This window comes from Vespa velutina, chromosome 2, assembly GCF_912470025.1.
Source record: "Vespa velutina chromosome 2, iVesVel2.1, whole genome shotgun sequence".
In the NCBI taxonomy this organism is placed as follows: Eukaryota; Metazoa; Arthropoda; class Insecta; order Hymenoptera; family Vespidae; genus Vespa; species Vespa velutina.
The window spans coordinates 5764018-5787092 of record NC_062189.1 but is presented as its reverse complement, the minus strand read 5'-3'; the positions used below and the strand labels follow the sequence as shown (position 1 = coordinate 5787092).

Sequence of the window (23075 nt, the reverse complement as noted above, 5' to 3'; positions counted from 1 at the left end):
TGCCCATGACATTACCTACAACCACAACTTTCTTCGAGTAGATATCTACATTATTATTTATATATTTTACTTCGTACATTCTTACTTTGGAATTTAATTTATACTATGTTGACATTAATATTTTTGATAATATTACATTGTCAGATTTCAGGGATCTCGATGAATAAGAACATGGTAATTAAGATAAAAACCTTATATTTAATAACGGTTAATCATTCAATCTTAAATTTAACGTTTTTCATGAAGATCGACATGTAACAAAATACTAGGAAGAAGAACCACTGGGACGACCGTCACGAAGCGATCACATGCGTCAAGAAAAAAACAAAACCAATACACGACGTACAACAATTAATAATGATTTGTGTTCTCAATCGAACTATTAAAAAAAGAACCAAATCTCTAACCATCGATTAAATCACATATTTTGTTAAATACTAAATAATGCTTGTATTGTCTATAAATATTGTCTATGAAAGGAATACGAGAGTATTCCCAGAAGATTTTAAGTGGATCAAAACTTCTTAGATAATTTTAAAAATTAATTACTCTTTTTCGAGACATTTTAGGCTTTTAGTTATGCTGACATTTTTATAAATAAGTCTTGTAGTTTTAAAATCATAAATTGAAAAACTAACTTAAAATATTTCGAAAAAGAGTAATTAATTTTTAAACTTTAAGATCTTTTGATCCACCAAAAGTGTATATATGTAACAATAGATATTATTTTCATAATAAAAAAATTGTTAAAAACTATAAACCACTCGTGTCTTTGATAACAATTGACTGATCGCACACCGAGATGTAGTTAAAGTTTCTTTCATAATAAGAAGCTCGATTCTTTGAATTAGTACTTATCATTATTAAAGCCGAATGAATGAATGTAGTTAGAAACTCGTATTTTTCTTAAAATTAAATTACACGTGTAATCATACATATATATATATATATATATATATATATATATGTATAGATATATACGTATCGAATATGATTTGTATAACGAGTATATTCACGAGATGTTACAAACTAATACTTACTTATATAATCTGTATGAAAACAAGAAGAAAAATCGCAATTCAAGGAAACATGACTAAAATATTCATCACTTCTATTATTTATCCTACATTTAAAAATAATATCGAATGTTCTATAAGGACACTATGGGTACATTACACTGTAATTCTATTTTTCTCGTTAATCTCTATTTTTTGTTAACCTTTCACTTTACATATTTATTTTTCTTTCTTAACACCGAAGAAGAAAGATGTTATGTATTTCAAAAACTACCAAGTTTATTAATCATTTTCAAGAAATCGTAAATCACAATCATTGCACCTATCTATGACCAATTAAAATGATCGATCAAGATCGATAATCGTCACGTAGATACTAACTTTTACAAGAAATGAGATATCATTTTCCTTTTTCCTCTTTTTCTTTTTCTTTTTCTACTCCTTTAATCAATCATTGAAACGTTCGCAATTTTATTTCATTGTAGTTTATAGAAATACAAGTTATATAATTCTCCATTTTTAAATAAACGCGAAAAAATAAATCTATTCTTGATGATCGTATATAATCGTAGAAATAATTATATATTAGCTTTTTCTGAAGTAACTTATCCTAATTGTAAAGAGGAAAATAAATGGACAATTTCCGAAAACATTTCTTGATTTGACTTGTTGACAATCGTTCTTAACAGGATTCTTCGTAGAATCGAACCGTTCACCGAATGAAAGACTAGAGATGACCTTGAATTTGTCTGGCTCCTCTTTCTTGACCTTTTTTACATTATATACGATGTGTATTTACTTGGAAAGCCAGCAAGTTAAAATCGATGATCATAATCAACGAAACGTGTTTATAATTATCGGGCCTTGACAGTGATTTATGAAATAAAGGAAATTTCGGAATATAAGAGTACTCTTAACAAATCCACCGACACTTTTATTTTTGTTTATAATTTCTTATCTAATCAGAGGAATAAGCGAGCCAAAGAAAAGATTAAAAAAAAAAAAATAAAAGAAAACACAAAAGGTCACAGTACAGGTTAAATTCCAAGATTTTCGTCAAACGATGTAGAAATAGTAAATCACCGACTTTATCGATAAAAAGAATGGATATGTGTATATATATATATATAAATGCGTGTATATATATAAATATATATATATGTATATATGTATGTATATAACTCGTTAATCGTATCATACTTTCTCTTTTACTTATATAATGAAATTATGGCGTAATTATTCGTTGGTTCTTGTATTCATAATGACAGTCGTTATGCCTTTCAACTTGAAAAAAACATCGTTTAGTTAAAAAGAATAAGAGCCAAGAGTAACAAGAGAGAGAGAGAGAGAGAGAGAGAGAGAGAGAGAGAGAGAGAGAGAGAGAGAGAGAGAGAGAGAGAGAGAGAGAGAGAGAGAGAGAGAGAGAGAGAGGGAGAGAGAAAGAGAGAGAGAGAGAGAGAGAGAGAGAGAGAGAGAGAGAGAGAGAGATGAAGTATGATCCAAACATGTTCATTCGATTTTCACGTCACGTACGATCTTACCAACAGTTCATTTACGTTCTTACGACCCGTATACAGCAACATAAAGGATACGTTAAATTGTTGACTTGTGTTTTACGAAAGTACGTACATACATGCAATATATAGATATGTACATTACATACATATACTCTCGAGGCGTACCACTCTTTTCGTGCAAACACTTCTAGAACAAAATGATAACACTCGTGTGCTATTTTTAATTTATCACGTTTTAATTATGTTAGCTTTAATGAAAATTTTTAATGATATTTAATCGTTACGTCTCGTGTATGTACGTATAAGAAAAAGTAATATACGCGCATACCAGGCCGTTACCCGGATCTATCTTTACGAATCGATGCGAACAAGGATACGTGATTTGTTTTTTAATTCGATTAACTTATTCTTTTTTCTAACTTCGAATACTTTTTCAATGACGTAGTTCAAAGAAAAAGAGAGAGAGAGAGAGGGGAGGGGCGGGGGAGAGAGAGATAGTTTATCGATATATTTCTTTCTCTCTCCCTCTTTCCAAATTTTCTATTTTTTTTTTCTGCTTTTAATGATGTGTATTTTTGTTCTTTCTTTTTGTTTCTTTATTTTTGAATGCTGAAATTTCTTAGTATATAATCTTGGCTTATTTATTATGCTCGTCAAACATCATATCGGTATCATTCGGTACAAAAGTAAAATCATCGAACGAGAGATAGGAGCAACGTCATAATAACATCAACACAATGGAAACGTCCATTCTGCACTTTTTCATTTAAAAGTACGTACGTACGTATGTATGAATCTGAATATATATATATATATTCAGATAGCTATATAGATATATACCTATATATGTATATATATATATATCTATATAGATATATACTCTCAAAGTATAGAGAGTTGGTATAAAAAATAACAAAGGGAATGAATATCGGCTTATCATTTAAGAGAGGAAGCATTATTTTTATCTCCAAAGCTGTGAAACAAACTATTTCCGATTTTAAATGCATTCTATAACATAAACATTTGTAATTATCAGACTACTAGGACCCATTTTTCATTTTTTTTCTTCTTTCCCTTCCTTTATTTTCAATATGATTTTTCTTTTCTCTCATAGTGGATCCCGAAATCATTGATAACATACGATGATCACCACAATCTGGTTGATTTTTTTCCTTGCGCTTTCAACGACTAATACCATTGCTTCTCAATGTAAAGGAGATAATAATTGCACATGCCAACCAACTTATTCGAACGAGATTGAAATTTATTGCCAAGCTGAGAATAATTCGGAATTCATCCTAAACATTCATCCGAAGGAATACTTGCAGGTATATACTCATTAGAATTTTATTCTTATGTAAGAGAAATCTTTTGTTTCATTCGTAAATTATTTAAACAATCGTATATTATAAATACTAAGAAATAACAGTATTAGAATTAGAAGTATAAAATAAATAATGCTTATGAATTTCATTTAACAAATATTTTATCGTATTATAAAACTTTTGTTTAAATATTTACCATAAAATTGGAAAGTCTCTAGACGTAATATTTTATAAAAATAATTAATAATTGATCGATCTTTTATTTTCTTTAAATAAAATTTGATGCTAAATTAACAGATAACTTGTCAAAATTGGAAAGGATGGGAACATTTTCGTTTTACGAGCACACTACCTGGAAAGGAATTAAATTCGCTGCTCTTCCGAATATGCGGATTATCAAAAAACATCAGTTTAGGAGACGTGGCTAAACAAATGGGAGTGGAAACCGTCAACAGTTTACTCTTTCAATCCTTCAATAATCTTAGTGACACATTAACGAAAGAGCAACTTGAAGGCTTTCCAATGGTGAAAAAATTAATCTTGTCTAGTAATGGTTTTTCGAAGGTCCCAAAGGATTTATTGATGAACTTTCCTGAATTGGAGCGCCTTGACTTACACGAAAATAATCTCGAATTACCAATTGGTATTTTCGATTTCACTCCGGAACTCAAAGAACTCGAATTAGGCAACAATGGAATGAAGACGATCAAAGTTGGGATGTTCGATAAATTAGGAAAACTTAATTTTCTAAATATTTGGGGGAACCAATTGACGGAAATCGAAATAGGACTATTCGACAAATTAGTCTCATTACAATCATTGGATATAAGCAGGAATAAATTAATAACGCTACCGTCAAACGTTTTTGATCAATTAAAGAAACTGGAGAAACTTCATCTTTCTTTTAATAATTTCTCTTCGCTACCGGAAGGATTGTTTAGCCAAACCGAAGCATTACAAACAGTAAAATTGACCGATAATTACAGGAACTTGACCACCCTGCCAGATAATCTTTTTGCAAATTTGACGAAGCTCGAACTGGTATTGCTGAAAAAAAATGGACTGAGAATTCTACCAGAAAATTTATTCTGGGGTGCGTCGTCGTTGAAGAATATCAGCCTAGATAGAAACTTCCTTATTACTTTACCAAAGAATATTTTTAAAGGTCTAGACAATGTTGAAAAACTCGACTTGAATTTCAATGACATCGTAACTCTTCCTGATAAAATCTTTGACGACATGAACAAATTAACTAAACTTGATTTATCTATGAATCGTATGGTTTCTTTATCTAGGTACGTTATTTTGTAGTCTATATAATATGAATTTGGATTTTTTTTTTATTTTTATTTTTTTAACAAATTAAATATTTTTCAGACATTTATTCGAAGGCTTGAAATCTCTAACTGAACTGAACATGGAAAAAAATAAATTAAAAACCATCGACAGTAACACTTTTACTTACGTAAGAAATCTACGAGTTGCTAAATTCTCTCACAACGAGCTTCAATTGAATTCATCCGAATATCAGAATATTAATCTGTCACCATTTTATAAATGTGATTTGCTGGAAGAATTATATTTATCTAACAATAATATATCAGAAATATATAGCGATTGGTTGATAAGTGGCACGCATTTACGATTATTAGATCTCAGTTACAACGACATAAACATCATATCGGTAAATATAATTTTTCAATTTCAATATAAATTCTAAAGTACTTCATTAATCAAAATGATAAGAACAAAAAATAAAACAAACTTTTTGATTTGAATAATCATTCTTTTATGTTATTTATTTTTTCTTTTTTTTTTTTCTTTCTTTATAGATGGAAGATTTGCAATTCGTATCGAAAGAAATTAAAGTCAATCTGAGTTATAATAAAATAAGACACATTTTATTGGGCCAAGCCGAAATTATCGGAAGTTTTCAAGAGACTCCACGAGACGTGATCATATACGTCGAACATAATCCCTTACTCTGTGATTGTAATTTGTACGAATTTTTGCGTTTTCTCGAGGGTAGAATGCATCCAAATGTTCAAAATTACTTTCACATTGTAACAGGAAATTTAACGTGCGTCGAACCAAATGGAGTAGACGAAATAGAAATTAGTCGATTACATTCGAAGACTTTAAAATGTGTCGAGGAACAACACTTGTATGTTAAAAGCAAGTGTCCAGTTAATTGTTCTTGTTGGATAATCCCGGAAGATAAAGCTCGTTTAATAGATTGCTCATATACAAATTTGTCTGAACTATTGATCGACAAGGCAGAAATGAACGATTTGAAACCTATTAAAGGTTATCATATAAAATTGAATATTACTGGAAATGCTTTAATAGAAGCACCGTCTACAGAACTTTTAGGATCAGAATATGTGACGGATTTAATTCTGTCTAACAACAATATCACTAAAATTTCACTTGACAAATTACCAAAAAATCTAAAAGTACGGTATTCCTCATTTTATTTTTATTCATTTTATCTGATAGAAAGATGAATTACAATTTCTTCTTCTTCTTCATTTTCAGGTATTAGAATTGCATAATAACAATATATCTAGAATTGATTTGGATGTACTGGATTACTTGAGGAATATGACTTCACTGAAAAAACTTACTTTGCATAAGAATCCATGGAAATGCGACTGCGATGCACGAGACTTGCTTAGCTTTATCCAATCGAAACTAATAGATCTTCCTGATTTAAGAAAAGTCACGTGTAATAACATGAATATTTCTATGTTAGAAATGACTATTAATGATTTTTGTCCAATCGAGACAGTGATAGTCATTGGCATAAGCTTTACAGTCGCATTATTGTGTTTGTTTATCGGTGGACTAGTAGCACTATATTACAAATACCAACGAGAAATCAAAGTTTGGTTGTACGCCCGTCAATGTTGTTTATGGTTCGTCACAGAAGACGAATTAGATAAGGAAAAGATATATGATGCATTTATAAGTTATTCGCATAAAGACGAAGAATTTGTTGTAAACGAATTGGTACCAAAGTTGGAAAATGGTCCAAGACCGTACAAATTGTGTTTGCATTACCGTGATTGGCTAGCAGGTGAATGGATTCCAACGCAAATCACACGTTCAGTGGAACAATCGAGGAGAACGATTGTTATAGTGTCACCTAACTTTTTAGAAAGTGTTTGGGGTGCGATGGAATTTCGTGCAGCTCACAGCCAAGCTATGAACGAAGGTAGAGCCAGAGTTATATTAATTTTATATGGTGATATTGGCCCTACGGATAATTTAGATACTGAATTCAAAGCTTACATAAATATGAATACGTATGTTAAATGGGGCGATCCGTGGTTTTGGGATAAGTTGAGATACGCGTTACCACATCCGCCAGAACTTACGAGAAAACTAATTAAAAAGAAAATCTTTGAGAAACATTATCCTTGTATACAAATCAATGGAGAAAAGAAAGAATTAATATATCCATCTGGAATCCCTGATACACCACCAGCTGTGACTACTCCACCGGCGGATTCACTTAAAGTGTTCATATGTGACCAAAGTGACAAAGATCCCTACGGGAACAACGATGAAAATGAAATAACTAAATTGAATGATAGTAAGAGATTCAATATTGTACCAGAATGCAAAGCGATCCATAAAAACTTGATAAATAAAATGCAATGCACTACTGTTTAATTCTAAAATAAGTAATATCAAAATAGTGCAATATCAAAATCACGCCTGTGAGATATTCTAAGTTACTCGATTTATCTGTGTTTTTTAATAATTTTTAAGAAGCATAAATAACTTTGAATTTATTCAAACTTCGACTGAAAGGACTGAAATCCAAACAATGTAATCGTAATACTAATTATTAGTATAATTTTTTTTATTTAGTTATATTTTTTTTCTACGAAATTATCCATATATCGTTGAAAAAAACATATAGAAATATTGAGCAAGACTTGTTCAAAATCATCATATTTGTTTAGGTATTATAATTAAATATAAATACTCTAATACAAAATATAATAATTTTGGAACAACTCTTAATTTCTAATATGCAATATTACGCATTAATGTAAGCTAGTCCTATATGCCCTATTATTACTTTTCCATGTATATAATAATCATTTCACATTGACTATCATTTTATATGCAATTTATTATCATTATATTCGAATCAATTTTATTTAGAAAAACGATAGTTTAAGCATTTGTATATATTTTCAACATTTTCATTCAATATATTTATAGTGTATATTTTGGATTTTAAAAAATAAGAAAAATAATAGTACGAACTAGTTTCAGAAAGCAAACAAACCGAAAGAATCTCTTAATAAATACAATTAAAAGTAAAATAACGCAAAAAGTAATTTTACTTACCCATGACAGCCTTGGTTCGCCAATTTCAATCGATTCATTGCATATAAACTTGATTTCCGACATATAGGAACCTGTAACAGTTAACATAAAAATATAACAAAAAAATCAAAGATTCATACGGATCGTAAAAAAATATAGATTTATTTTTTTTACTTACTATTAAAACATTTACTGCCATTGAAATATTCAAGTTTTATACTATTTCGATTATAATCAAAAATAACATTCGATAAAGATCCATAATTGTTAGATCCTTGACACACTGCGAAGCCATTACAATTTTCTTGTGCTCCACAAATATTTATACTGTAATTTTTTTCTTTACTTTGCACCTATAATTTTAATTGATAATAATTTACACTCTATTTTTTTTTAAGTTATAAATTAATGTTTTTGAACGGAATGAAGACTCACATAATGTATTGGTTGTTTTTTATACAATAAAGAAAGATCGAATTGATTTAAAAGAAATCGATCTTTTATTATACACGGTGGTATCCAGTTGCCCATGATAGCTCCACAAGCAATATTAGTTTTCCATTCAAAAGTATATGTACAATTATTATATTCTTTAAATTCTGGCAACCCCTAAGAATAAAATAATGTATTTGATATATATCTATAAAAAAAGTCAAATAATTTATTTTTTTATAAACGTGAATATTAAATAATTTAAAAATCCGTACTTCATTTCTATCATCGCAAACAAATACCAAAACTGATGAAATTTTAGTATCCATTCTTTCTGGACATGCCGAACCTTCGAGGTAACGCAAAGTTATTTGATCTTTATTTATTTGTGGCGCTTCTTTAGGAAAACCTAAATTCTAAAATAAAGTATTATATATTAATAATTTTTACGAAAATATACAATTTCATAGTTAATTATATACTTACAACTTCTTCTACAAGTACATTATCAGCATTTAATGAAGCTTTACAAATTGCACTACCGTGTGCACATTTTAAGTCTGGAGTAGGTATTATAGGTCGACATACATTTATATAAAATATAGTACTATTTATTTTTACAATATAATTGTTAGTTGAACTTATTAAAGGAGTTAAATTAATTTCATTATCTACAGTGGCACATTTGATCTAAAATGAAATATTTTATTTATTAAAATGTCACAGAATATTGAGAATTAATATATTTAACTTCATAAACAATTTCTGATTTATTACTTACTCTTTTTTCACAAACCAAATTAAGATTCCAGTGAATAATTAATTGACAAGGATTTTCTTCCATAATAATTGGATCGTTTAATGATCCTTCAGGTCCACATAAAAATGCAATAAATGTTTGACGATATTGATTATTGTTACATTTGTCACCATCCGTATAATTTAAGTAAGGTCCACCCTGCTGCCACATCAGATTTGCGTTAGCCATACCCAGAGATGTACCATTTTCTTTAAGACAAACTCCTAAATATGTGAGTTTTAATATTTATAAGCCATTCCAACTATATTTTATTTATTAACAAAAATTAAACGTTATTTTTCCTGAAAGATTTTCATTTATTTAAGAACAATTAAATATGAAGTTCATTGAGTATTATCATCGTAGGATCATTCTATTATTATACTTATACTTCTCAAAGAGTGATGATATCAAAGATATATATAAATAAATAATGCATAAAAAGCATACAATATATGCAATGCATGTATTTTCGATATGTAGAGTTATAGATTAAGATATTCATACCAGTTTGGTAAAGTAGCAATAATCAAGCTCATTGAGTACAATACATTAGTATTAATATTGTAATTCGTTGATAAATTAAAGTACAAAAGACAATAGTTTTTAGGAACTTTCTTAAGATGGCAACATAAGTTGTTCCTTCACGAAACAAGTTACCACCTCACTCTTTCATATACAATTTTATCAATAAATTGCAATACCTTTGAATTTCACAATATATAGTGTTAGTTTAATAAAATCTTAATTGTATATACCAAAATACTTAACCTGTTCCTGCTTTACATGTATTATCTGCAATAGCTCCACATACTCTGAACTTATACTTTGTACCCTGTGACAGTGAGGTGACATTGAAATCTTTATTCATTAAAGATTGTAAATCATACCTGCACGAAAGAGTATAAATTACTGTGAAGAGTTAGAAGTTAACTGAATGTAATTATTTAAATACAAAATTTAATTCTTACGTGAAATTTGTAATAGGATTATTTATAGTACATCTTCCTGCTGTTTTTGCACTATATTCACGTAATTGTTCTAAACTACAAGCAGCTGCTGTAATCCATTTCAACTGATAATGACAGCCATCAGTTTCTGTTACCTCTGGAAGTGTATCCTAGTGAAGTAATTATAATAATAACTACATATAATTTTTTTTAATCGCTATCTTTAAGTAACAAGTTCATTGATAAAATACTCACTTTAGCTTCTAAATTACAGATAAATGTAATAGTTGTTCGAATATGTTCCTTCTGTTGCCCTTTCTGTTGTTTTTTCTTACACATAGCTCCATCTTCATAATTCAATTGCAAATGATTGGAGGAATCAAAAACAGGAGTTTTTTGAACATCTCCCAAATTTATGTACCTGAATTTGAAACAATATATACATCTATAAATACTTCTTTATTACTTTAATAAAAATTTATATTTTTTAAATAAATTTTATATATATACCCTAATGTAGGTGCTTCTACAGGATCATGAAGACAAGCTCCTGAATTCATTTGACAGATTGCTTCATATCCAAATATTACGGAATGACAAACATTCAATGTTATTTCGAGAGAGGTATTTTTTCCTGCATATATAACATAATTTTCTGAATATCTTTTCAATGGTGAAAGATCATAATGAGAACCATCAGAAGGATTAATCACAGTACAATTTATTTCCTTTCTATTAGCGCACGCAAAAGCACTTTTCCATATCATATAAAATTGACATAATTCACTTCCCTGTAAATAATGATCACATTAACATGTCAAAGACAAAAAGCATTGTAATGACAAACATATATTTTAAATATATTTAAAATTACTTGCTTGTTTAAATATAGTTGGTACTGAATGACTTGTTATAGAATAATCACATATCATAATAACATGAACTACATAATTGATACCTGGTTTACATTTGTCACCATTAAATGTAAAATGTATCTTTCCAGATGTAGTTACTAACCTTGGTACTACTTTTCCTATAAAAATAATAGAAATTAAATGCTTTGTTTTCATAAAATACACGACAATAAGAAAAGATGTATTTACCTATTCCTATTTCTTTGTTGTTTTTTTCTAGGCATATAGAATATCCATCCTTCCCATTGCACTTTTTTATCAATGGTGAACATAATTGCATTCGTATAGTTTCATTAGAATTATGACGAATTTCGATATCCTCTCCAGGTTTTGATAGTTTAGTTAAATTATAAAAATGACTAAAGATTTCTTCATTGAATTCACAGTAAGATTTCGTCTTAATCGGTATATTACCCTGTATAACAACAAAAATTAAATAAAAATATTATTATAAATACATACGTATGTTTGATCGAGAAGATTTGATTCGTACCAAACTAATTGTTGAAATAGAACACAAGACAATAAAGACGTTTAAGTTGTACATCTTTCTAATTCGAAGATTCTTTCGTAAATTGCAATGACAATATATCTTCTAGTAAAATACATAACAAGTAAGTTCAATATACTGACGTGAATTATCCACACAAACATACACATAAATACGGATGACTAATTATGATATCATAAATTACGGTCGCTCCTGATAGCAAAACATTTAGGTTAGAATTATTTTCAAACATAACATTATGAAATAAAACTCGATGCAACCTATCGATTAATCGTTTCGAGAAAACCTGTTGAGACATCGATTATTAAGTCGTAGAATATCGATTATAATTAGAATTAACTGGAAGATCGAAGTATCGCTGAATAAAAAGCGACTGAGAGTAAAATACAAATTTTATTTTTTACTATGTTATTTCCAAAGACCGTAATACTAAGTCAGTCACGGCATCAATTTCTTGTTATATATTTGTATAGTTATTAATTTGTATAATTTATATATTTATAAATTATATCTAATTACTATTTTATTATGTAAAAACGCACAGAACACGAATTAAAAATAATAACTTCTCTATTGCTAACATAAGATAATCATATGAAGTAAATAAAATTTATAGATATCATTTTGTTTAATAATTATGGAACGACATGCAGTTCAAAAAGGTTTTATAACACTGAAACCTCTTTGTGATTCGTTAATCAAAGATCCGAGTATAAAATGTGCGTCGCAAATCATAGATTGTATAAAAACAATCTCAGATGGTATTATTCAAGATTTACTTGATTATATTCTGTTCCCTGTAATTGTTCATTTACAAAATGAGAATGTCAGGTAACATAGAAATTCATATTTTTATTATATTAATAAACGTGATATTCTATCTATACATGGTTTATTCTTTTTTTCTTAGTAAACATTCAAAGGAACATTTAGTGAAGATCATAAGAACTGTTCTATCAAAAGCCAGGATAACAAATTTTAAATCTTTTAATAAATTATACACTGTCATTTTATCTCAAATTTATGATAAAAATCAATCACAAAAGAGTGCGTAATAATTCTTATTTATTAAGTAAAACTAATGGTAATCATATATCTTTTTATAACTGAAAATAATTTTACAGTTATTTCTTCACATGAAGAATTAAAAGAAACAGTACTTCTCTGTCTTCAAGATTTATTAAATCGTTGTTTTACGAATGTTATTGAAGAATTATATACACGACAATATGCACCTACACTTGCTCATGGTATATATTTATGTGTATTAATAGCTAAATATGAAAAGTCACGTTCCCTGAGGTGATTTATATACATTATTATTTCATTTTTGTTCTTATACTAAAAATATAGAAATTGTATGAAATTATTTAATGATACAGGTTAATAGCTATTGAAACAATAATGACCTTGTGCTATGTAAATGATTCTTCAGATAAGTCTGATATTGTTTTGACAAACCAAATAGCAGACACAATCATGTTATTTTTACCAGGTATTGCTAGTGGATTACAAGAAATTGCTATGGGAAGTGATATTCAGGGACATAAGATTACAATGGTATTAAAATTTATATATGTTATTATTATACTTTACTTATTATATAAACATAGAATAAAAATAAACAATACACTAAAATAATTTTAGATGGCTATCAGAGCATGGGCTAGAATAATATGTATTGTAATGCAAGATACAGATAATGAAGAAAATATGCCTTCAGTTATTAGCTTTAATAAACAACAAACAAATTCAATTGATCCATTAGGAAAAAAATTACGTCTTGAAGGAGCTGCTGGAATTGAAAAGTTTCTAAATTCTACTACAAGGAATCAAGAGTGGCTGAATGCCGCAGCTGTTAAATTAAACATACTTATACAAGCAATGGGTTCTTTAAGAAAACATTCACATTATAAAGTCAGAAAAGAATTAGCTACGAGTATTAGTTTATTAATTACAATGTGTGCCAGGTATAATCACTTATGATAAATATTATATTTTTAATTACAACTTATGATATATATATAAATATATATATTGACATATATTCATTCTATAAAGAAATATGAAACCAAGCATTATGGAGTTAATAGAATATTTGATTTCCTTATCTGAAGATGACAATGAAGAAGTCAAAGAAGAAGCTAAAAAAGCACTAGATAAAGTTAATGAATCTTATATGCAGAATATAGATATGAGACCATTGATTGAATTATTAGAAGAAAGTTTTTACAAGTTACTTACACAATTGCCACGTATCGTAAGAAGTTCTGGTATTAATATTATTCATATATTGTAATTTGTATAGAAAAAATTTATATCTTTTTCTGATATATTCAATATTCATATAATTTACAGATGATAGTGAACAACTAGTAGGTTTAAATCACCTCTGTGGATATTTACGATTATTAGGAAAAGAAAGATTGCCTACTACTATACAATCAGCGGCACACGTACAGAGATTGTTACAGGCTCTTTTATACATGATTGAAATAGATTGCAGTGATATTACTCTTTTAGAAGATATTGGTGTAAAAGATCTTGATAATTTGACTCATCACAGCCAAACACATTCATGGAGACAATTTAAGTTCATTCAGGATATTTGTTGTAAAGAAAAAATTTTTACAATATGTCAGCTTCTGGGAACATACAGTGATTTAAGAATTTTAGTTGATAATATTCTTCAAGCAATGTATAATGTATCTCAACATAGAAAAGAATTAATATTTCTACTTAATTCCATAGTAAATGGTAAATAAAATATTTTTCTTAAAATATTTAGATTTTCTACAAACAAATTAAATTATTAATTTTGTAATATTATAGTTCCTATTAAAAATACATCAACATTGTCCTTATATAAGGAAATAATTGAATTTTATACTACAGAAGATTTTTGGTATTTACCTCTCGAAGTTACAGAAGATATACCATTATGTGTTGCACAGAATAATGTAGTACAATGTTGCCTTTTAACAGAAGGTTTAGGGCAAATTGCAAAGAATTTAGAAGACAATTATGAAAGTTTTCTACTTAAGACTTTATATTTAATTATTGAAAGAGCAGGTAATATTTACTCTCATTTATTTATATATGTATAGATGTGTTATTTTTATTATATTTTTATTACAGGAAGTCCAAATAGTCTTTTAAGTTATGTAGGAATTCAAACTCTACAAAATATTGCAGAATCACAAAAACATAAAACAATAGGAGATCTTTTACGTGTTAATGTCGATTATTTCTCTTATCATGTTACTGTTAAATTACGTAGATTAGAAAGAAATCCAGGAGTCCTTGATGTTGTTGGAGTTGTGATGAAATATAGTTCTATGGATGTATTACCATGTTTAAAAGAAATTGTACAAGATGTTCTTCTGCAGTTAAATACTGTCTTTCAAAAACGAAATACGTATTCTTTTTTAAAAGTTTTTTATATATTTATAATGTATATAAAGAGATTAGTATCAGACTCAAACACAGATGTAACAGTAGTATCACCTACATTAACACAAAAAGATTCTGCAGAGATTATTATACAAAATTTATTAGAATATTATGAAGCAAAAAAAGCAAATGAAAAAATTGACCAAAATTTTAATGATACAAATACGGACATACAAACTACAGAAATACACAATGAAGAATCTGAAATCAATCCGATAGCTCTGGAGGAAGGTATTATATTTTCAAATTTATAATTATATATATATATCTTAGTATGAGTGCATAATAAACATCATTTATCATTATTTTAAATTAAAGTAAATAAAAGATCTTTTTTTTTTTATAGAAGAGAATAATAAATCTTTACCAATACATATACAAATGATTGAAGATGTTTTGAAAAGATGCTTACATTTTCTACCTTCAAAAGATATAAAACAATCACTCATTGCTATGTTAACTTTAGAGGAAGCTTTACCAATTTTAATCAAATGGGAAAATCAATTATTACCAATTGTACATCAACTTTGGCATCCATTAGTAGACAGATTTCAAGATCAAAATGTACTTGTTATTAATCGTGCATGGCAATTATTTTGTGTACTTGCACATATTTCTAAAGATTTCATTAGGTGCAGAACATTAAAGTAAGTCAGATTATATTGGTTTATATAAAAAAAAATTAAATTAAAATTTTTAATTGTCTAATAACAATATAGACAAATACTGCCGGCATTATCAAAGTTTTTGAATAAATCTGCTAAAGAAAGCTATAATAAGCCCATTGATGCAGTTTATAAGTTCACACAAATGTACAAACTTCAAAGAAAATTGATATCTACATTGAGCCAAATTGTAAAAGATCTTAAACTTCGTGAAAAGGATGTATGGAATGTATTGAGTATAACAGAACCATATCTCAGTTCACATCAACATCCACTATTACAAGTAAAGTTCTTATTAATGTTGAATAATATACTAACATAAAAGAGATTAATTGTATAATACTTGTTGCAGAATTGTTGCGTAAATATGTATAAAGAACTTGCTAATTATAATAGCGATATTGTTTGGGTGAAATGTCTTAGTATTTGGCATTCTAAAATAGCAAAAATTCCAACCAATAAAACGTTCAATTTGGAAGACTTGAAGGTAATGTATATGTTTAAAAAGTTATACATGTTTTCAAATATTTCTTTATTTTCTTTTTTCAATATATGAATTTTATACATCATTATTTTACATTCTTTCAGATTACAGAAAATGCTATACCAAATGAATATCTCAAAAATGTAAGAATAATAATTACATATATCCAAGAAAAAATCTAGTCAAACACAGGAGATAATAAAAAGTTATTTCTAAATATAAGAATATAATCAATAAAATAAATATGTATATACTCGCAAACTTATACGGGAAACTACTACGAAAAATATTTTTTCCATGTGACTAAAAGTCTTCTAGAAACATGTAGGTGATTTACATTCAATAATCATAAATAACTACACAATATATATGTATGAAATACACACTGCTATTATTATAAGAAAGCTACATCTCTTCAAGTTTCTGAAGTGGAATGTGCTCGAAATTATTTTATTATTTAAATTTGTATACTTAAGAAATATTCACATACATGCGGAATAAGATTTAATACCATCATTATCATGGACTTGTGAAAAGAAATAAAATAATAATTATGTTAACAAAAGCAATGTATTTTACACATTTTTTAAAAACATCATAATTAATTATGAAAACAATTTTTTTTGGAAAATATTACATGACAATGTAAAATACTTGATGATATAACAAATTGGATATCCTTTGTAGGGGTACAAGATATGCACATGTAGATTTTTTCTTACAGCGCATATATATATATATATATATATATATATATATATATATATATATATATACATATACACACATATGTATATATAAAAACTCTTTTTCAAAGAAAAATGCTATTTATTTAAGTCGGTTATAAAAAAAATGATATTCTTTAAACATGAGATATTTACGATAATCTTTTAATTGTATGGTCCTCTTAGCATGCATTAAATTGCATATCTCTTAGTAGATTTAAAATTTTTAAAAGAAAACTATCTAATCTGTGCGCCTTGTACCAGTAAAGATATAAATTCTACAGCATTGTGTTAAAAAATTCTGGGATAGATAACAAAGCTAATGCATTTACTTCGTATTATAATTAACTATTTATAAAACAGTTTTTTTTACAAATCATTAGCAAAAACTTTGCCTATAGTGATGAAATACTTAAGAATGTTACACATTGATTCTCTATTAAAATCAATGTTATCATTTCCATGCCTGCTTCTGAGCCTTCTGTGATGCCAATTTCTTCGTTACATATGACGATATTAATAATGCTGCTAATACTATTACAATGAGATAATAGTCGAAATCTTCTTTTAACACATCGAATGTTTTAGATGGTGCCACTCGCGTGTAGAACATATCTGTTAAAAGTATAACATGAAATGTGCATTTTTGTGTACACAAATTATACAATTATTAAAAAAGTTGACTTCATTATAACTTACCTAATCCATATACAAAAACTAAACAGGTACTCTCAAGACCACTAGGACTAGTATGAATGCCTAATACTCTAAATATACTTTGATTATAATTTATAATAGTATCCATATGAATTGGTATTTCAGGCATATATGGTATAACACCTTCTTCACGCATTTCAGGATTAATAGGACGTCTAGGATCCACCATCATCCATGGTAACTCTATAATTCCACCATTTGCTAGGGAAACTGTTAAGTACAGTTATAATTTACAATTATTAAGAATATATTTCTTTTATGTTTAGAAATTATTAATAAACAAACATACCTATAATATGTTTACTAGTGATACCTTTCTCTGTAATAGTCTCTCTCATATATTCTATTGATGCTGGAAAAATGTATGCTTGTCTTTCCACAATCGGTAATTTGGTTGTAACCAAAGAAGAAAACACTGTTAAATAATTAAATAATAATGTGAATATATAATATATTATATTTATTAAGTATGAAGGATACTTTTGAATAGTTGCTACTTGATTTACCTGTTGTATTACTCTGTATTTTTCCTTCATAAAGTTCCAAAGTTGCAATTTCTGTTCTTCGACTTTTTTCATTAAAATAGCTATATATCAACCAGTTCTCAGAATGTACTATATGAAATGGACCACGAACTCTTTTATGCACAATAGAAAATATCATGGCACCTGATACTACATCCAGTAAATAAAGATTGAGTGTATCTATATTATTATTAAAAAAAAAAATATAAATATATAATTTTTAGTTAATTGTATAACAATTTTTTTTAAATATAGGAGTATTATTTTTATAATATACTCACTTTTGTGAGTACTTCCAACACCTTCTGATACCACTGCTACTAAATTTGGATTGATGTATTTATATAGGACAGATCTATCACTTAAAACTCTACCTTGAGAGTGGACACGTTCGATTGGACTTTTTGAGATAACTTGTATTATTTTTTGATTTTTTGGAGAGAGTAATAATTCCCAAACTTTATGAGCTATTAACTCCTATAAAAAAAATTCTCAGTTATTATTTTTTAATTGTTTTGTTATACTGTGCAATTATTAATATTTTTAAGACCTGAGATGTACTGTATGAAAGAGAAAATCCAGATAACAAGCCTGTAGTTTGATCTGCAGTAAATATATAAGTATTCTTTCCCAGAGAAGCTGCAATAGTAGTTGCACTTTCAGGATAGACATGAATTTTATCTCGTGCATCGAGTATAAGAATGCCTCGTAGAAAATCATCTGTCGTTACATGAAGTAACATAGATTGTTTTATTCTGTATCCTAATTTTATCAATCCATCTAAAGGCTGTCCAGTAATTGGATTGAATGTAAATATAATACCTTCTCCAGATACCTAAGATATAAACAATTGTAACTATTGATAGAAATAAATCATATTATAAAATATTATTTAAAATGCAAATGAAACAGTACTTTATCTTCTGCTAATAATGCACATTGAGGTGGATAAGGAAAATGCCTACTTCCTCGTTGTACGTATAAAACCATTGTATCTGATATTTTGTTAAATCCACGAATATTTGGTATTTTAAGTTGCCAAATAATTTCGCCTTTTCTAGTTTCAATACCAAAGATCTATAAACCGAAATAAAAATATATTTTATGTGGCAATATTGTAAAATTATATAGAAATTATAATCCATTGTATTTTTTTTATACCTTTCCAGCTGATGTAACAGTGACAATCATTTTATGTAAATTGAATTTATCTCGTACTAAATCGGTTCGTTGATTAGATTGCTGTGGAACCAAGTCTAGCATAGATTGTATAAAAGCTTTTGCTTGATTAAATTGAGAAATAATTCTTCTTAACATCATGCTTAATACATCCCCTGGGTATAAAAAAAAAATAGAAACAAATTATTCGAAATTAATTTGAAATAAAGCAAAATTAAGAAATAAAAATAAAAAATATTTGCATATTTATATCTATTTATTGCAATTGCTTAAGTATTATTATGTTAATCATATAATAAAAATTAGCATATAGCAGGTATTTTAATAATTATGATTTATCTGCAAATTAGCATAATAAAAATTAATACATCTATATTTATAGTAAGCACTATCTGTTTTTTAATTGCACATGCATAAGATTTCTTTTGAACTATGCATAAATATATGTAAAACTATATTTCCTAATAAAAAATTGTTGAATATTAAATGAATATTATCTTTTAATGATATTGTGCAAAAAATTATTATAAACTTAATTTATCCTTTTAAAGCATCCATAAAGGAACACATTTAAATTTAGGCGGGTAAACATTAATATTTCTACTGTAGATATATACTGCTAAATCATGCAAATATAAATTTTGTAGATAGCAGTAAGAAAAATGTTTTTCAAATTAGTTTTTCCTGCTCCACTACTTACATGAAATGTCTACATCAATACCTGCCAGCAGCCATTCATAAAAGAAAAGTTAATTAATATAACTTAAGAAATATGTTATTTCTCAGAAATTAATTGCCACTAAATAGTATCAGTTAATCACAACAGTTATTAACAGTTGCAATAGCAAGCTTTTCTGTGAAACTTACTAAAAAGTAATAACAGTATACAAAATCTTAAAAGTAGATATATCATAAGCATTCTCAATTCATCAGTATGTAGTAAACTTTAACAGTTTTAAATACTGATACATTTTCAACTCACGACAGTACAGGCATAAAACTCAAAAAATAAAAAAACTATTTTTTAATATGTCTTTATATGTTCAGAAAAACTGTTATGTCTTATACTTCGTATATTTTTGTTTTCTTTTATTTTTATTTTTTTACTTTTGTTCCCCAATATTTTTGATGGGGAATATGCATATGCAATTATACTTTATGATTTTAACTTTAATTTATAATTATTAATAAAAAATTATACATACTTTCTTTCTGATCAAATTCTGTTTCGATGGCTTGATCTCTATCTGACATAGGTAATTCAATAATTTCAACAGCTACAATTTTTGCAAGTGCCTCTTCTCTTGCCCATACTAATTTGTTATGTTGCAACAATGCAATACTATGATCTTGTGAAGACAACAAATAACGGCATGTTAATCCTTTTGTTTGACGTACACAAACTGATGCCACTATTACAGGTGATAACAATGAAACATGTGAAGAAGTTCCAGTTATGTTTGGTAGTGGATTAAATGTCAAAAGATCTGTTGCTACAACTTCTGTAATCTAAATTACAGATATATTGATTAAAAATAAATAAGATTGAATATTTAAATATATAAAATAAAAATCGATCTTTACTTACTTCATTTCTGTAAGTTGATTCTAGCAATACTTTTTGATTATCTATAGAAGTGATATATAGAGTTGTATCACCTGCAATATCTCTTTGAATTGGAACTGAAGTTTCTCCAACAACAAGAATTCGTTTCCTTTGATTGTTATCTGCAGTGATAGATATTACAGTTTCATCTCCAAGTACAGATTCCAATTGGTATGGTCCTTGTGTTCCAGCACCAAATATAGTATTTATAGTAACCATTTGAGGTTCTATATTTGTATTAAATAAATGTACTAAAAACAGCATGCCTAAAGAATTGTCCCCCTTTAAGCAAGCTAAATATGGGGCAACTAAAACACATCTATGAAAAAAGAATAATACAATTTTTACCAATAATTCTAGAGATAAGTAGAGATAAGTATATATCACATAAATAATGTAATTTATATGAATCTTACTCTGTTTCAGAAGTTATAAATGGAGCTGATACTTTTCTTGATTTTAATTTTTCACCAGTTTTACTATCATATGATGTTACCTCAACTCCACTATTGTAGATAGGTAAAATATGGTGTAATGTTCCATCTTTGATATGCCATTTTACTTCTTCTATTCTATGTCACAAAATATTTAATTTTATAATATATGAAAACAATTAATTTTATATAATATAACATATATATTAAAAATTCTATTTTTAAATTCTCCATTTAAAGTCCATTTCATGATATTGATATTTCATTCTCTAATATTTCCTGGCAAAAATAAGATTATAAAAATAAGTGATATAAATTGAATATTTAAGTTATTGTAATATGTATTTTTTAAAGTGTTTAGTGTTAAATACATCAATTATTATTGTGCACTGAATGGAAGAAAAAACCTGTTAGCAGTATACAATCCCAATGTAGAAAAGGATCTAAATGTAGAATCATGTCTGAAAAATCAATTGTAGTCTATAATCAATCCTCTAGATTCCATAGAAGAAGTCAATTTTTTTACAATGGAATGGAATTGTAACAAATTTATCTTTAAAAAGTTTCACTATATAATTTTAATATTTCACAATTTTCTTCGACTAACCTATCAGAGTTTTGTTCAGCAATTGGCCATTCATTAAGTATATGCCCTGTAGCTAAATCCCATGCACGAACAAGAGCTGGAACTCCACCACTTACAGATATCAGATCTCCATCTGCAACACCTCCCAATGTACGAATACGACCAGCGTATCCTTTCTCTAATACCCTTCTCCATAATATTTGACCTGATAAATTATAACAAAATTATCATTCTTTTTCAATTATTTATATCAATTTCTGCAACATTTTATGTGAGAAAAAATAAATGTTACATTATATCAATGATAAACTATCTGTAAATTTAAAAATATAACAATACATATATAATACCATATATATTATATATATTGTTAAGCTAATTAGATTCCATACCTGTTTTTAGATTTAATGCGGCAATAACATTTTCTTCGGTCGCAACAATAATCTTTTTAGCCGTTGAAATTGTGTCAAAACTGGCAAATTTGATTTTGCCAACATAATTTTGTTTCCTACAATTATAGTAAAAAAATTCTAATATATACGAGATGGATAGTAATTTACGATGAAGTGTATTTGTGTATTATTTGAAATGCTAATTCTGATGATCACTGAATTATAATAGAAATGTGATTTACCAATCGAATTTTCCCACTTGGTCCTCATAAAGACATAGAGAAAGATTAAATAAACTTATAAATACAATAAGATATTGCAATATCTGTACATCCGTTAAAAACCGGCTGATATTCCCTCTAAAAGTCCATGCAAAGGAAGCCATGATGAAAAATCTGTATATCAAAGTATCAGCTGGTATCGGCTTCTATTAACTTTTCTGCTAGGCCCTCAGAAGCTAGGGCATGTGAAAGTATAAAAGTGTATAAGACTGTTTGAC

The 23075-nt window shown here is 27.5% G+C and overlaps 4 protein-coding genes across 12 annotated transcripts in view; 2 read left to right on the top strand and 2 right to left on the bottom strand.

Moving 5' to 3' along the window:
* Positions 1–10406, top strand: part of LOC124946679 (protein toll) — a 12205-nt gene extending 1799 nt beyond the window's left edge. Inside the window, exons 1-6 of one of the 2 annotated variants that reach the window (XM_047487720.1) lie at positions 2487–2637; positions 3648–3861; positions 4156–5153; positions 5236–5542; positions 5691–6314; positions 6397–10406. In XM_047487720.1, the coding sequence (XP_047343676.1) occupies positions 3676–3861; positions 4156–5153; positions 5236–5542; positions 5691–6314; positions 6397–7536 (3255 nt within the window). In that variant the 5' untranslated portion in view covers positions 2487–2637; positions 3648–3675 and the 3' untranslated portion in view covers positions 7537–10406. Of the gene's footprint in view, positions 1–2486; positions 2638–3647; positions 3862–4155; positions 5154–5235; positions 5543–5690; positions 6315–6396 lie in introns of those variants that run through there. The other variant, XM_047487721.1, reaches the window with a different exon arrangement.
* Positions 1–12065, bottom strand: part of LOC124946682 (cation-independent mannose-6-phosphate receptor) — a 17117-nt gene extending 5052 nt beyond the window's left edge. The window contains exons 1-13 of one of the 4 annotated variants that reach the window (XR_007100157.1): positions 11794–12065; positions 11490–11715; positions 11265–11419; positions 10897–11177; positions 10642–10807; positions 10408–10556; positions 10208–10326; positions 9419–9660; positions 9124–9327; positions 8913–9053; positions 8641–8814; positions 8384–8558; positions 8227–8297 (exon numbers count right to left, since the gene is read on the bottom strand). Coding sequence is in view for 3 of the 4 variants with exons in the window: in XM_047487729.1 (XP_047343685.1) it covers positions 8227–8297; positions 8384–8558; positions 8641–8814; positions 8913–9053; positions 9124–9327; positions 9419–9660; positions 10208–10326; positions 10408–10556; positions 10642–10807; positions 10897–11177; positions 11265–11419; positions 11490–11715; positions 11794–11847 (2157 nt within the window). In the remaining variant the exon portion in view is untranslated. Of the gene's footprint in view, positions 1–8226; positions 8298–8383; positions 8559–8640; positions 8815–8912; positions 9054–9123; positions 9328–9418; positions 9661–10207; positions 10327–10407; positions 10557–10641; positions 10808–10896; positions 11178–11260; positions 11420–11489; positions 11716–11793 lie in introns of those variants that run through there. The other 3 variants (XM_047487730.1, XM_047487729.1, XM_047487731.1) reach the window with 3 other exon arrangements.
* Positions 12038–16888, top strand: LOC124946680 (TELO2-interacting protein 1 homolog). 3 transcript variants are annotated; one of them, XM_047487724.1, is made up of 13 exons: positions 12038–12642; positions 12722–12858; positions 12936–13061; positions 13307–13371; positions 13459–13781; positions 13873–14084; positions 14170–14568; positions 14644–14883; positions 14950–15495; positions 15611–15911; positions 15984–16212; positions 16282–16416; positions 16518–16888. In XM_047487724.1, exons 1-13 carry the CDS (start codon positions 12449–12451, stop codon positions 16593–16595), a joined length of 2985 nt encoding a protein of 994 aa, XP_047343680.1. In that variant the 5' UTR covers positions 12038–12448; the 3' UTR covers positions 16596–16888. The 3 variants fall into 3 exon arrangements, with proteins under 3 accessions (XP_047343680.1, XP_047343679.1, XP_047343678.1); XM_047487723.1 differs by having other exon boundaries at positions 12936–13113; positions 13194–13371; positions 14707–14883; XM_047487722.1 differs by having other exon boundaries at positions 12043–12642; positions 12936–13113; positions 13194–13371.
* On the bottom strand, positions 16443–23075 carry LOC124946681 (ER membrane protein complex subunit 1). Of its 3 annotated transcripts, XM_047487725.1 has the most exons (16): positions 22819–23075; positions 22577–22692; positions 22206–22389; positions 22006–22059; positions 21581–21736; positions 21147–21483; positions 20764–21067; positions 20259–20279; positions 19541–19713; positions 19295–19456; positions 18930–19214; positions 18661–18856; positions 18362–18559; positions 18145–18270; positions 17838–18065; positions 16443–17753 (listed from the first exon to the last, which is right to left on the bottom strand). In XM_047487725.1, the coding sequence occupies exons 1-16, from the start codon at positions 22959–22961 to the stop codon at positions 17593–17595; spliced, it is 2844 nt and encodes a 947-aa protein (XP_047343681.1). In that variant the 5' UTR covers positions 22962–23075; the 3' UTR covers positions 16443–17592. The 3 variants fall into 3 exon arrangements, with proteins under 3 accessions (XP_047343681.1, XP_047343682.1, XP_047343683.1); XM_047487726.1 differs by lacking the exon at positions 20259–20279 and having other exon boundaries at positions 22819–23074; XM_047487727.1 differs by lacking the exon at positions 22006–22059 and having other exon boundaries at positions 22819–23073.

Bases quoted from the DNA above. Each gene is read 5' to 3' on its own strand.
- LOC124946681 (XM_047487725.1), bottom strand. From the start codon at position 22,961: ATGGCTTCCTTTGCATGGACTTTTAGAGGGAATATCAGCCGGTTTTTA. The intron at 19,215-19,294 runs GTACTGTTTCAT...TTTATATCTTAG, and splicing joins CATTATTAGCAGAAGATAAA to GTATCTGGAGAAGGTATTAT. The intron at 17,754-17,837 runs GTAAGTTATAAT...TACTTTTAACAG, and splicing joins AGTTTTTGTATATGGATTAG to ATATGTTCTACACGCGAGTG.
- LOC124946680 (XM_047487722.1), top strand. From the start codon at position 12,449: ATGGAACGACATGCAGTTCAAAAAGGTTTTATAACACTGAAACCTCTT. The intron at 14,884-14,949 runs GTAATATTTACT...TTTTTATTACAG, and splicing joins TTTAATTATTGAAAGAGCAG to GAAGTCCAAATAGTCTTTTA. The intron at 15,912-15,983 runs GTAAGTCAGATT...ATAACAATATAG, and splicing joins ATTAGGTGCAGAACATTAAA to ACAAATACTGCCGGCATTAT.